The sequence below is a fragment of the Anomaloglossus baeobatrachus genome, chromosome 5 (assembly GCF_048569485.1).
Source record: "Anomaloglossus baeobatrachus isolate aAnoBae1 chromosome 5, aAnoBae1.hap1, whole genome shotgun sequence".
Lineage (NCBI taxonomy): Eukaryota > Metazoa > Chordata > Amphibia > Anura > Aromobatidae > Anomaloglossus > Anomaloglossus baeobatrachus.
The window spans coordinates 494,571,149-494,586,623 of NC_134357.1; the positions used below are offsets into that span (position 1 = coordinate 494,571,149).

General features: G+C 48.3%; 1 protein-coding gene across 1 annotated transcript; it reads left to right on the forward strand.

Annotated features, from left to right (window-relative positions):
* The first annotated feature begins 9,577 nt into the window (after positions 1-9,577).
* On the forward strand, positions 9,578-12,759 carry LOC142310418 (nuclear factor 7, ovary-like). Its single transcript, XM_075347940.1, has one exon. The coding sequence runs from the start codon at positions 9,578-9,580 to the stop codon at positions 11,159-11,161; it is 1,584 nt and encodes a 527-aa protein (XP_075204055.1). The 3' UTR covers positions 11,162-12,759.
* Positions 12,760-15,475: the final 2,716 nt, after the last annotated feature.

The window sequence follows — 15,475 nt, forward strand, 5'->3', positions numbered from 1 at the left end:
CCACAAGAGGCAAGACACACGGCACCGAGGGAACGAGGACAGGTGAGAAAAATGTGTTTTGGTTTTTTTTGTGTGAAGAATGGCAGACTAGGGGGCAATTCTACAGGAGAGAGCACTGCTAGAAGAAGAGGAGCCCAAGGGGACATTACTATAGTATGGGGACAGAGATGGGCACAGTACTATAGAATGGGGACAGGAATGGGCACATTACTACATTATATGAGCAGTGGATGTGAGGATCACTGCTCTGTACTACCAATGATTGGTTAGACAGAGCAGTGATATCTCATCTGTGACAGAACAATCACCTCACATCCACCGCACATACTGTATAATGTAGTAATGGTCAGTGCTGGGGCAGAATACTGACAGGGAATGAGTGTGCAGGGGGCGGGGCTGGACAGTGAGGCCGGGCGGTGCCAGCTCTAACTGTGAGGTTTGGCACAGGAAGAAGAAGGGCAGTGAGCCCCATAGGGGTGAATAGACCCCATGACGATCGGGAGGGTGCAAGGTTAGTAAGGGGTTAATTGGATTACATGGATAGGGGATATATGGGGCTATAGGATTGGTAGAAGGGAGCTGTAAGGGGATTGGAGGGGAGCAAGGAAGGGGTGGGGGGTTTGTGGGAGGTATAAGAGAGGGGGTGTACTGATTACCTCCCCTTTTGTCGCCGGAAAGTTGTGTCCCCAGGACGTTGTGCTGCCTGCTGCCATGGCTGACCTTGCTGAGCTGCTGGACATGGTGCGTGGGGCCTCCGAGGTCCTAGGTGTGGACGCTCTGCGGCAGCAGCTGGCGGCGGTCTGTCGGGCTGGAGCGGCGCTACCTGCTGCTCCTGCGCCCGGGCCGCTGCTACGTGCTCGGCGGGCGCGACCGCCGGAGCGCTACTCCCCCAGCTGGAGGGGGAGAATGAGATCCAGGAGCCCCTGCGGGGACCCTCCGGGGCGGCGGAGCCCTTCAACTCACCAGGGGGAGCTGCCGGCCGCCGGGAGGAATCCTCGTCGGACATCCCACGGGTCGGGGGTGGGCGGAGCCTCGGCGAGGCCCACTTCCGGTCCGCGGCCTGCACAGCCCCAGACCGGAGCGGCGATAACGGCAGCCCCCGGTGAAGTGTCGGCCGGGGGTGGCGCTCGGCGTTCAAGACTGACGGAGGAGACTCCCTGCAGGCCGCAGGGGAGAGCTACAGGACGTAGGGCGGGAGCGGATGGGAGCGGCGATGTGGGGAGATCGGAGGAGGGGTACAGTGGCCCACAAGCACGGATGAGATCTATAATTACGGTCCCCCCCAGCGAGGATCGGGCTGGGGGGTGTTCCCAGCGAGGGTCAAGTTCCGCACGGCCTTCCCGCAGTCGGCAGGGAGGGAGCCCACTGAGAGCGACGGGAGAAGTGGCGGCGCAGCAGTCTGGCATGAGTACAGCGAGGAAGGACGGCGGCAGGGCGCCACGGCGGGCAAAAAGGAAGAGGTCTAGCAGGAGTCGCCCGGAGGAGCAGGGTGCGGTGACCGTGGGGGTTGACGGCCGCCAGGTGCGGGCTGTCCCCTCGCTGGTCCCCCTGACGACTTCGGCAGCTCGTCTGATTCCGGCGAGGAAGAAGGAGCAGCGGCAGCGGCAGGTCGGACAGAGCGGCAGCAGGAAGATCGTGGCACGGCTGGTCCGGCGTCGGTTCAACGGCAGCCTGGTGAGCGGACGACAGAAATGTTTCATGCTGTGGGTAGCACGGGCGGGGATGGGGGTTCGGTCGCCGGAAGCGTTGCACAGGGGGCGAGTGCGGTCGGACAGTCTGGTTTACCGGGCCCGGAGTTTTGGGGGCAGCTTTTGGGGGTGTTGCAGGGGTTGTCTGCGGAGCGGGTTAGTCGGCCTGGGCCTGGGGCTTCGGTGGGGGCGTGGGTGGGCCCCACGGAGGTGGTACAGTCAGAGGCGCCGGTGCGCGAGGTTGCGACACAGGACCCTACCTCGGCGGTAGGTGCGGGACAGGCGGCTGGTGGGGCGGCTGACGTGGGTGCAAGTAAGGAGGCGGAAAAAGAAAAAGAGGATGAGGTTGTGCGTTTGGATGATAGGGCACGGAGTGAAATTTATGTCTGTTTTGAAGGTCAGTTAGGGGTTCATTTGAAAAAGGAGGTGAGGGAAAAGATTTGGAAAGGGGAGTACGTGGAAATTTTTTCCCTGCTTCCCTTGGAGAAGTTTAATTTGGATAAGGTGAAACCCAGTGATACAAAAAAGGAGAAAGAGGATGAGGAAAAACGGAGGTATAGGCTGATCCCGAGGACGTTTACTAACTGGCTACAGGCCTTTGCGATCTTAGCCAGCGTGATCGGGGAAAAGGAGCCGAAGCATTGTTCCGCCCTATTTGGTTATATGGACGCGATAGGGGAGGCGTATAGGGTGTACGGCGGTTTAGGGTGGCTAAGATATGATGAGCAATTCCGGCAACGGAAGGCTCTGCGGCCGGGTGTCCAGTGGGGCCACAAGGATATTTCTTTGTGGATGCGGTTAATGACGGCTCCGGCTCAGCCCTTTCGAGGGGGTGCCGGGAGCCCGGGTGCGAGTGGCGGGTCCTCGGCTGGACAGAAAAAGGGGGCTTGTTGGCAATATAACGAGGGACAGTGTAAGTTCGGGGCCTCTTGTCGGTTCAAACATGAGTGTTCCGGATGTGGAGGGTCCCACCCCTTGGCCAGGTGCTTCAAGAAAGGGAAAGGAAAGGCGGGGGAGGGGTCTGGAAAAAGGGAGGACGCCAGTGAGGGTAGAGGCGATGCTTCCGTATTTAAATAGATACCCGGATGTTCGGGCGGCGGAGTTGTTGGCACGTGGTTTTACGGAGGGCTTTCGGATTCCGTTTGAATCTGAGGCGCCGGTGTTTCGCCCGGGAAACTTGAGATTCGCAAAAGAACATCCGGCGGTGGTGAATGAAAAGCTGCAGAAGGAGGTGGAGTTGGGGAGGATGGCGGGCCCATTCCAGGACCCGCCATTCTCCAAGTTACGGATTTCCCCCCTTGGGGTGGTACCTAAGAAGGAGCCGAACAAGTTTCGGCTAATTCATCATTTATCTTATCTGGCGGGATTGTCGGTGAATGATGGGATATCACCAGAGTTGTCGGCGGTATGTTATGTATCGTTCGATAGGGCCTTGGAGCTGGTAAGGGTTGCAGGGCGGGGGGCCCTGATGGCAAAGGCGGATGTGGAAGCAGCTTTTCCTTTACTCCCGGTGCATCCAGAGAGCCTTCATCTCTTAGGGTGTATGTGGGATGGTGAATACTATGTGGATCGCTGCCTGCCGATGGGCTGTTCCATTTCTTGTGCTTATTTTGAGGCATTCAGTACTTTTGTGGAATGGGTAGTCAAGGAGGTGGCAGGAGTCCATTCGGTGATTCACTATTTGGATGACTTCTTTTGCGTGGGTCCGGCGGGCTCTTCGGTTTGCTCCTTGTTGTTGTTTACGTTAGAGCGGATCGCGCGGAGCCTGGGTATTCCGTTGGCAAAAGAAAAAACAGAAGGGCCGGTGACGGCTCTGTTTCTTAGGTATTGAAATTGATACACTGGCAATGGAATGCCGGTTGCCGGAGGGGAAGCTTCTGGATTTGAAGGCGTCGGTGCGGTTTTTGTCTCAGGCCAGGAAGGTGCGGTTGCGGGATTTGCAGTCAGTGCTCGGTAAATTGAATTTCACTTGTCGCATTATGCCGATGGGGCGGATATTTAACAGGAGACTGGCGGACGCAACCGCGGGGGTGAAAGCTCCAAATCACTTTGCCAGAGTGACGAGAGTGATGAAAGGGGATTTGTTGGCTTGGGAGGAGTTCTTGGACCGGTACAACGGTCGGACCCTTTGGATGAGCGAGGCATTGTCCAATAGCCAACTGGAATTGTACACTGATGCGGCTGGGGCGACAGGTTTTGGAGCAAATTTTCAGACGCGCTGGTGTGTGGGAAAGTGGCCACGGCTTTGGGTAGAAGCAGGTTTGGTAAGGAATTTGGCGCTGCTGGAATTGTTTCCCATTATTGTAGCGGTGGAGTTGTGGGGCCCTGTTTTTTCTGGACGAAAGGTTTGCATGCATTGTGACAACATGGCGGTGGTGCATTCCATCAACGCACTGTCGGCAAAATCCCCGCCGGTTGTGGGGTATTTAAGGCATCTGGTGTTGCGTTGCTTGGAGTTAAACATTTGAGTGGTGGCTCGGCATGTGCCTGGGATTCGGAACGAGGTGGCTGACGCGCTATCACGGTTTCAGTTTTGCAGGTTCAGGAAGCTGGTGCCGGAAGCGGACGCGGATGGAGAACCTTGCCCGGACTGGCTGTGGGACCTGGCATCGGTATAGCATTTGAGGGAATTCGGAGATCGGTGTCGGAGGCTACTTGGTGCCGATATCAGGCGGTGTGGAAGGAATTGGCAGAGTTGGAAAGTAGGGACTTCATGGAGTCGGGTTACAAGGGCCGAGTGTTGGGGTACCGATGTTAATTAGTGGGGACTTCTCGGAAGGTCGGTCCATTTCGGTGATGGGTTGCAAGTTGGCGGCGTTGGCCTTTTTGTTTCAGATGCAGGGGGTTCGGGACGCGACTAAGGATTTTCTGGTGCGGCAGGCAATGAAAGGTTTTCGGAAAGGGGCCCAGTCGCGTGACAGGAGGCGGCCGGTGTCATTGACATTGTTGGTTCGTTTAGTGGGGATTTTAGGGGAGTTGTGTTCGTCTCATTATGAGCAGATGTTGTTTTCGGTAGCTTTTGTATTGGCGTTTTTTGGGGCCTTTTCGCATTGGTGAATTGGTCAGCCCGACTAAGCAAGCGATGGGTGGTTTGCTGTTGGAGGATGTAATGCTGGGGGAGGATAGAGTGGAATGTCGGCTTCGCTTTTCGAAGACGGATCAGAGGGGCCGGGGGCGCTTAGTAGTGTTGTTCGCTTTACCGGGGCACCAGTTGTGCCCAGTGGTACAAGTGTCAGAGTTTTTAAGGGTGCGCGGTGGTTACCCTGGCGTTTTTCTTAGACATGTGGACGGATTGGCTTTGTCGCGTTACCAATTCAATGCGGTGCTGAAGATGGCTTTAGCACGGGTGGGGGAGGAGCCACGTGAGTACGGGTCTCACTCCTTCCGGATTGGGGCGGCAACGGAAGCCGCCAGGTGGGGTTTGAGTGAGGATTGTATCCGGCGGATTGGGAGGTGGGAATCTTCCAGGTTTCGCTTGTACGTTAGGCCTCACTTGATCAGGTGATGCCTCAGGGGTGGGGGATTCCTGGTTTGCGTTTTTGATGCTGGTATGTGACAATTTTCTTGTCTGTTGCTGTTTTTATTCGTGGTTGTTTATATTTTGTAGGGCCCTGCCTTGTGTGGATCCTCGGGCACTCCTACGTGTATTGGGGAGCGTTGCGGGCGGATGTGCGTCGCGATGGTCGGCAGCTTGGAGTGTCGGTGACGGAGGCCCGAGTAAAGTGGCTGGGAATTCGGGGCATGACCTGGGGTAGGGTGCGCCCAGAGGTGGCTTATTATAGCCGTATGGATCGTGACCCGAATGTGTTAATTTTACACGTGGGTGGGAACGATTTGGGAGTAAGGTCGGCGAGGGAATTGAAAAGAGACATAAAGCTGGACCTGTTACATTTGTGGAGGGCGTTCCCGGGCATAGTTATTGTTTGGTCGGACATTATAGCTCGGACGCAGTGGCGTTTCGGTAGGTCGGTGGACCGTATTAATAGGGCTTGTGGCGAGAAATGGTGGGTTGGTGGTGCGGCATAGAGAATTGGAGGAGTCCACGGAGCAGTATCTAAGGAGAGATGGGGTTCATCTGACCGATGTGGGTCTAGATTTATGGATGTTGGGTTTGAGGGATGGCCTGGAGTAAGCACTAGGGGTGTGGGGGGCCCGGGTCAAGTAAGGGTGTCACTTGGCCGGGCTGTGGCGGGGTGATAGGTCCGTCAGAGAGGTTGGGAGTACCGACAGTCGGTTTGTTGGTACGAAGTCGCTCAAGGGGAGTGGCTTCGGACTCGATGGGAACTTGTGGGCGGAGGTCCCGCAGGTTCTGGGTAGGGGTAATCAACGATGGAACGTTGTTACCCCTCACCTTGGGCCGGGTGGTCACGGCCGAGGTGGTCCTCTGGGCCGGTTTGGAGGTTACGGCCGGGGGGGTTAGGAATGATGGTTGGCCTCTCGGACGGATCTATCGGTGTTTCTGGTTATACGGGTATATATGTATAAGGTTAAGTTTAACAATTGAGTGGCATGTTGGGCCACGAGTTTTTGGTATACATATATACGGTAAATAAAACTGTGGCCATTCCTGCAATAAAGTCGTGGTTCTCGTCTTTATTTAGGTAGATATGGTACGGGGGTGTTTAGCATGGTAACCTGCTTATCCCTTATAGATGCGTCAAGAAGGGCAGTGAGCCCCATAGGGGTGAATGGACCCCATGACGATCGGGAGGGTGCAAGGTTAGTAAGGGGTTAATTGGATTACATGGATAGGGGATATATGGGGCTATAGGATTGGTAGAAGGGAGCTGTAAGGGGATTGGAGGGGAGCAAGGAAGGGGTGGGGGGTTTGTGGGAGGTATAAGAGAGGGGGTGTACTGATTACCTCCCCTTTTGTCGCCGGAAAGTTGTGTCCCACCCGCCCGCCCTGATATATGTATATGTATATGTTTTAAAAAAAAAAAAAAAAATAATGAAAAGGTGATGGTTTTTTAAAAAAAAAAAAAGAGGGAGAAAGGAGAATACAAGGTTGATTTGCCAATTTTGTTGTTGTCACAGCGGGGTGATAGGTCCGTCAGAGAGGTTGGGAGTACCGACAGTCGGTTTGTTGGTACGAAGTTGCTCAAGGGGAGTGGCTTCGGACTGGATGGGAACTTGTGGGCGGAGGTCCCGCAGGTTCTGGGTAGGGGTAATCAACGATGGAACGTTGTTACCCCTCACCTTGGGCCGGGTGGTCACGGCCGAGGTGGTCCTCTGGGCCGGTTTGGAGGTTACGGCCGGGGGGTTAGGAATGATGGTTGGCCTCTCCGACGGATCTATCGGTGTTTCTGGTTATACGGGTATATATGTATAAGGTTAAGTTTAACAATTGAGTGGCATGTTGGGCCACGAGTTTTTGGTATACATATATATGGTAAATAAAACTGTGGCCATTCCTGCAATAAAGTCGTGGTTCTCGTCTTTATTTAGGTAGATATGGTACGGGGGTGTTTAGCATGGTAACCTGCTTATCCCTTATAGATGCGTCATGTCATGTTTGGTTGAGCTGCATGTAAACAAAGAGCTGCAGAGAATAAAGGGATAATTCAAGACTCAAGACAAAAAGTTAGAAAACAAAAAATAATGTAGTGGTGTTTTATATGACAATACAGCACAGATTAGCTTAAAACATTTTTTTGGAGTTTATGTCGGACAACTCCTTTAAGCGCTGTAGGGGATTATAGAAACAAGAAATAAATGCAGAAACCATTGACATGCTGCTTGTGTTTTCAGCAAAAAAATCTGCAAGAAAAAAGAAGCAGGGTGTGCACAGCAAGTCATGATTCTCACAGACTTTACTGGGATGCTTTTTCCTTGCTTTTATTGATTAAAAAAAGCAAGGAAAAACGCATGAAAAATGTAGAAAAACGCCACGTGGGCACATAGCCTTACTGTCTCATATCTTATTTTTATCCTTGTTTTGGGTAAAGGGTTATTTAACAAAAAGCTGCAATACTGGTTTATGGTTTAGTGGGTTTTTTTATATTTATTTACTTTTTCTACTGTGAAGAATAAATAATGTCTTAATTTTAGCATGTGGGGGAATGAGCGCCTTTTTTACCACAATATACCATCCTTCAATTGCCTCTATAATAATGTAGTGCCCCTGAAGCCATCAGAGTGCTACAAGGTTCTGCATCCCCACCAAGATGCCGGGCCTACCCCCTACCCCCTAGGGCCCCGGAAGACCAGTGCCGGTAACACCAAAAACCCAGGTAATTCCAGTTTTCCCCAACAATCCCCCACACAATGGTACTTAGCTAGGGTCGGACCAATGGATGGACGCCTAGAGATGGAGCCAGACCAGTCCACTAGTTGACCAGTTGGGAGGGGCAGACTGTGGAGAGTAGTCAGAAAGAGAGTAGCAGGAGAGGAGTGAAGGTGGATGTGAGGAGACGTTCTGACTCAGGTTATCAGTAACCTGGTACCCAGGAGAGTACTTACCGGTGGAGTACTCCCGGAACTACGCACCGATGGGGTACAGGACCCTAGGACAGGAAAGAGCTCCAAGCCGACCTGTTAACACCTGCACAGTGAGGGGACCATCAAGGACTTCGCTGACCTTAAAAATCTAAAGACTCAGTAGCAAAGGGAGAACCGGAGACAGGACGAGAGACTCCAACCCCACAGGGCTCACGCTACCGTCAGGCGGACAAAAGTAGACAAACCACCAGAGGTGGTCCCCCAGTTGCTCTACGCCACGGGGAAAACTGTGAAACCAGCCTGCCTCGGGTAACCTGTTACCACCAACCAGCAGTGAGTAAAAACTAGTTGCACTATACTTCTGTGTGGACTACCTTCTTCCGACGCCCGTCACATCAACCATCCTCTGGGGCCCGGCCCTGCTTGCGAAGGGCCTACCATCCAGGCTGCAATTAACACCAGCTCCAGTAGTGACATTCTGCAGCGGCAGCTCCACATATATATAGCCGCAACACCGCAAGTGGCGTCACGTTTGAACACTAACCTAAATCCGCTGTAATACACCCCATTACAAAAAGAAACCGCAAATTCCAGCGGATCACAGGCAATAGGTAGATTAAAATATCTTGTTTATTTTCACATTAAAAATGGATATACGGTATCCACAGATACAAAACGTCATCCAACGCGTTTCGACATAACGCAGTGTCGTAGAGTCTTATTCACTGATAATCCATGAATAAGAATCTGACACTGTGTTATGTCGAAACGCGTTGGCTAAGTTTTGTATCTCTGTAGATATTGCTGTCCATTTTTAATGTGAAAATAAAGAGGATATTTTAATCTACCTATTGTCTGTGATCCGCTGGAATTTGCTGTTTCTAATCTGGATCCCTATACCTGGGATGTCCGTGCAGGATCAAGATGTCTACTCCTTTAAAGCTTTGAACTAGGAGCGGTGAGCTGAAATTGCGTTTTCTCCATTACAAAAAGGGCCCAGGGCACGGAACCGGGCAACGTCCACCCCACTGATAGTCCCAAGACATATACCGCCTGGAACCGAGTACCCCATATCCCTGGGCACAACAATAAACTGTAATTTTTTTTCTGTTCTTTATTGGATAATATCTGTCGGGGCTATGCGGACACCAAGCTTTGGGGGTTTTGCCTCCGGGCACCATCATATACATTATATGGTTGCCTATTACCTCTAATCTTGGCAGCCTTATCTAGTGATTCTGCCCACTTTTAGTATAGGATACTGCATCTGTGGTCTCCCTCACAAATAATCCTCCCTCCCTCTTTTTTTGGAGCTTTGTACTTCTCTCAATAGACTTCAGCCAAAGTACAAGAGGTTAATAGCGTAGACATTGGCTCACGTGACAGGTTTTTCTCCATTTGAAAACCTCCCTCCCCGTAGGTGTAAGTTTCGTTTCTCCTCGTCAGCCATGGCGTGCGCATTATTTGGAGACAAGCTGCTCTGTTCGATTTGTCTGAGCGCATATGAAGATCCTGTGCCGCTGCGTTGTGGACATTATTTTTGCCGTGTTTGCATCGAGATGGAACTGGAACTGGAAACCCAAGAGGGATCTGAAGATTTTACGTGTCCTGACTGCAAAGTGGAGTTGCAGGAGCATCCGCCCCAACCCGAAAATGTGACCCCGTCTAGCATTACAGAGGGATTCCTTTCTACCGGGACGGAGCAGCAGGTGTGTGCTGGATTGTTCTGTACTTACTGTATTCACGCCGTAATACCTGCTGTGAAATCCTGTCTGCATTGTGAAGCGTTATTGTGCGATAGTCACTTGAAAGTCCACAACAAGTCAGAAGAACACATGCTAACTGATCCCATCGTATTCAAGGAAAGCAAAAGATGCCCCATCCATGATAAGGTCCTTCAATATTACTGCCCTAAGGACGCCACCTGTATCTGTCTCCTCTGTCGTCTGGCTGGGGATCATATTGGACATCCGGTGGAGCAACTAAAGGAGGCCACCAAGAAGAAAAAGAAGAAACTTCGAAATGTTCAGAAAAAAATGATTCAAAGGAAAGGAAAAATTGAGGAAAAGCTTCAAAGGTTAAAGGAACAGCAAAAAGAATCACATAAGGAAACGGCTGGAGAAATGGAAAAAGTTACTGCCTTGTTCAGAAACATCAGGAGCAAGCTGGATGACCTGGAGACGAAAGTCTTGACTCATTATGTCTCCAGACAGGACAATCATGGTTCATTCATTTCTGACTTAATCCGTAAAATGGAAAAAACAAAGGATGAAATATACAGCAAAATAAGTCACCTTGAGGTACTATGTAATATTAATAATCCATGGCCAATTTTACAGGAACCACTGTCTAGCCAAGAGGACGTTATTGTTGCCCAAGTGGAAGCCACCTTGGTGGAGAGTAAAGAGCTCCAAGCTGCAGATGGTCTGGAGTCGGTTGTGATTTCGGAGATGTTGTACAAAGGGTTTACAGATATAATGATGTATGCCAAGAAGAACATTTTTAGTCATGAAGAAACTGACTTATTTCTGGACTCAAGAACAGCCGGGATCAACTTAGAGATCTCAGATGATTTAAAAATGGCCTCCTGGTCACAGATAAAACAGATACGACCGGGACAACGGGACAATTTGGAACGTTGTCAGGTGTTAAGCACAAGCCAGTTCTCATCAGGACGACATTTCTGGGACGTGGAAACCAGTAAATCGGGGACATGGAGTTTAGGTGTTTGTTACCTCAGCATGCCCAAGTCTGGGGATGTGGCCGAAATAGGAAGCAACAACAAGTCCTGGTGTCTGTCAAAGTTCCACAATAGTAACCAGTATTCAGTGGCACACAACGACAACGAAGTCCTGATCGAGCAAAAAAATCCAAACAACAAATTCCGACTATATCTGGATTATGAAGCTGGACAACTATTCTTCTATGAACTAACTGATCCCATTAGACTTTTACACGTTGTCACCACTAAATTCAAGGAGCCCCTTCGTGCTGCCTTCTACGTCTGTAATGGTTGGGTTCGAATCGCGTAAAGGAAGGTATCACATCTTTCAGTTGTGTTAACTTGTGCTTCAAAAGGGACATTTTAATTTAAAGATAATTTTTCACCAGGTTTTTGCCACCTAATCTGAGAGCAGCATGACGTAGGGGCAGAGAACCTGATTCAGCGATGTGTCACTTACTGAGCTGCTTAGTGTAGTTTTACTAAAATCACTGTTTGGTCAGCAGTAGATTATCATCAGAGGACTACTTAGTGTGCTGCCAGGTAGTTTGGAATATTCATGAGCTCTGTCAGCAGAGAAAATAGCTCAGTAAGTGACACATCACTGCAATCAGGGTCAGATTATGCTGCTCCTAGATGGGGAGCAAAAATCTGGTGACAGATTCCCTTTAAACGGAGTATCTCGACCGATTGTTGCTGCTCCACTGATTCTGGTACAGTTTTTCATTTTCTTTTGCGCCCCTCCATTCCAAAGTTGTGCCCTATGGAAGGAAAGATGCACATTTTCCCTTACGTAGACTGAGCATAAACCAGAGCTGTCTTGTGGGTGTGGCCATGATTTGATTGGTCAGTGTCTTGGGAAAAAAAAAAAAAGAGAAGTTCTGTGGTTTACGCAAAGGAAAATTTGCATCTTTATTTCCGGGGTCATAACTTTTGAATGGAGGGACACAGAAGAAAAAGGAAAACTGTTCTAGAATCAGCGGACCTGCATCAATTGCATTGGTTACATAGATTAAATTAAAAAAATCCAAAGAAAAGTTCCCTTTAAATGCTTTCTCTAGAGGGTTCCAGCACTATTTGCGATCAAAAAATGTCAGCTTCTTCAAATACTGGATGGACATCATGTCAGTGTACTCCAATGCTTGCAAAACTATTACTCTCAACGTGCTCTGTGTATATGGGGCTGAAAATAGTATTTTCATCTACATCTGCAGCTGACAGTCTAGCTCCTTCTCTATAAACCGCAGAATCCGAGGAACCTCCAATCCTGGCTGTTTACCGTATTGAGCATCATGGTCAAGAAAGATCATAACGAGGTCAAAGAGGGCTTCAAAATTTTCTTTTGGTACTTTAAAAAACACTTTTAATTTGCATAAAAAAACAGCTGGAAAACAAAAAAACAGCTGGAAAAATGCAATGTGTGAACATAGTCTCATGTATTTACTTGTTTGTTTGTTTGTTTTTATGTTCACTGTGGACCGGGTTTGAGGTTTGCTGATATCTAAATCCGGCTCATCAATTGCAATTATTTTAAAAAGTCGTGAAAAAATGAAAAGTTATGGCTCTTGAGAAGGGAAGAGACGAAGCTGAAGACATTAAGCGGTTAACATGTCATTGTTTACAATATTATTTTGTATAAGATTGTAACAAAGGATCTTTTATTTTTTTTATCCCCAGAAACAGCGCCACTTATGTTCACAGGTTATGTCAGATATTACAGTTTAATTATAAATTAATCCCACTGCAATACAAGACTCAATCCTTGAAAAGGAAGTGGCGCTGTTTATAGAAAAAGTTTTTTTCATGGGCCTCTCTGAAAGGGAATCTGTCACCAGCATTTTACTACCTCATCTGAGACCCTGATTCCAGCGATGTGTCAATTACTGAGCTGTTTGCTGTCATTTTAATGTTTTCTCTGCTGCAGATCTAGCAGTTATACAGAGCTCATGCATTTGCTGGTCTAAATGGCAGCACGCCAAGTAGTCCTGTAATGATAATCTCCTGCTGATTAAATAGTGATTTTATCAAAACTACACTAAGCAGCTCAGTAAGTGACACATCACTGGAATCAGGATCTCTGCCCCACCATTATGCTGTGCTCAGATTAAGTGGCAAAAGCCTGATGACAGAGTCCCTTTAAGACATCTGATCAATAATTTGTTTGTACGTGTAGTATGTTTTTTTTAATATGTAAATAGAAATGTTAAACTAAAACGCTATCAACAAGAAATCACATTGTGTGTACTTATATTAGTACTAGCTGTACTACCCGACTTCACCCGGGTTAATAACTGTTGTTAACAAAACAGAATGTATTAACAAAAATGTATTCTGAGCACAAAAACCACAAACAAATAGATAGAAATGTAATTATTAAAAGGCAAAAACTAAGCTAATAGAAGCATTTCATAACATATATTTCAACAACACAGATATTCCACACAGATTTAACTAAATTGGCCAAGTAATGTGCTCCGTCTGTCACTTTCCAGGTCTGTCTCTTTCCCCATCTGTCTCTTTCCCCGTCTGCCTGTCTCTTTTTTTGTCTGTCTCTATCTCTCTGTTTCTTTCCCCATCTGTCTCTTTCTAGGTCTGTCACTTTCCCAGGTCTGTCTCTTTCCCCTTCTGTCTCCCTGTCTCTTTGTCTGTGTCTTTTCCTGTCTGCCTCTTTCCCTGTCTGCCTGTCTCTTTCCTTGTCTGTCTCTATTTCTCTGTCTCTTTCCCCGTCTGTCTTTATCAAGGTCTGTGTCTTTTCCCATCTTTCTTTGTCTGTCTCTCTGGCTGTCTCCTCCTTTCCTGTCTGCCTGTCTCTGTCCCTGTCTGCATGTCTGTCTGTCTCTTTCCCCATCTGTCTCTTTCCCCGTCTGTCTCTTTCCCCGTCTGTCTCTTTCCCCGTCTGTCTCTTTCCTGGTCTGTCTCTTTCCAGGTCTCTTTCCAGGTCTGTCTCTTTCCAGCTCTGTCTCTGTCTGTCTCTTTCACCGTCTGTCTCTGTCTGTCTTTTTCACCATTTGTCTCTGTCTGTCTCTTTCCTTGTCTATCTCTCTGTCTGTCTCTCTGTCTCTCTCTATCCGTCTCCCTACCGACATCTTATTACCTCACATATAAGCTTCTTATACTATGAATAATAATAATAATAATAATAATAATAATAATCTTTATTTCTATAGCGCCAACATATTCCGCAGCGCTTTACAATTCAGGAGGAACATATACATATCATATACATAAACATATACAAACAAGTAACAATTATAGAGGCTACAATATTTAAAAGGAAAAATGGCAACCCTGCTCGTGAGAGCTTACAATCTAAAATGAGATGGGGGGAGGGGCAAGGTACAAGTGTTTATTTAAAATGACAATCCAGCCAGCTCATGGGGGATAGATGATGGCTTCCTGGACCAGTTGGCAGGAGCCTTGAGATGCATTTGGGTGCCAAGGAGTTTGACGTGGGGTTATGAATGTCTTTTGTTCCTATAGCAACCACTCACAGCTCCTACTAATAACCTGTAGTTCCAGGCTCCATTTACTTTAATGGAGGCATGTTTTTTGGAGAGTAACTGTAAAGCGCGGGGTTAAATTTTCCTGTCAAAACATAGTCTACGACGTTCCCTGGGTCACATGAGGTGTCTGTGCAAAATTTTGTGATTGTAAATGCGACGGTGCGGATACACTTTTCGTTTCACTTTTTCCCCATTATGTAGATAGGGGCAAAATTGATTGGTAAATTGGAACGCGTGGGGTTAAAATTTCGCCTCACAACATAGCCTATGACGCTCTCGGGGTCTAAATGTGTGAGCGTGTAAAATTTTGTGGCTGTAGCTGCGACGGTGCAGATGCCAATCCCGGACACACATACACACACACACACACACACACACACACACACACCCCTTTATATATTAGATGTGCTGAAGGTTCTGTGTTAGTATATCGATTAAATAAAAGAGTTTGGGAAAAGTCCTTGATTCAATCAGTTTTGTTTAAGTGGGATTGCGGTTGATCACAAAGATTCGCAGAACCTTGGTTCAGCAGTTTTGTTGGTGGTGCATGGCCACCTGCAAATCTCCTTTTCCTAGTCGGCCCAGTTCAAAAAGAAAGTCCATGATTCAAACAGATTTTTTAGGCAGGACTAGAGTTGATCAAAAAGGTTTGCAGAACCTTGGTTCAGCAGTTCCTTTTCTAGTCCATGGCCACCGAAGAAGAGCTCTAGCCAGTGGTGTAGCACCAATAGAGGCAGGCCACGCGACCCCTCGGGGGCCCGTGAGTCAGGGGGGCCAAGTGCCAGTGCTGGGACCGGGCCCTCCACTCCTCCCGCAGGCCCCCCCGCTGAGGGTCGCACTTTCGTTTAATATTTCTTTATTGTTTTCAAGAAAAATTATATAACAAAGCATGAATATAGATAATTTTGTAGTGCCCGGTTTTACAGAATATGGAAAAGTTGCAGTTTGGTCTGGGCATTTAAATCTTATACAGCATATACTACAGTGAACTTTATCGTAGGTCTTACAAGAAAAATTCTTCATAACATCCTTAATGACATCTTATCCCAAGTATATATCAATCGTTTATCTTTTGTTCTATTTAATATGTAGATGCCAATATCATTCTGTATAATCTTGCC

Bases quoted from the DNA above. Each gene is read 5' to 3' on its own strand.
- LOC142310418 (XM_075347940.1), top strand. From the start codon at position 9,578: ATGGCGTGCGCATTATTTGGAGACAAGCTGCTCTGTTCGATTTGTCTG.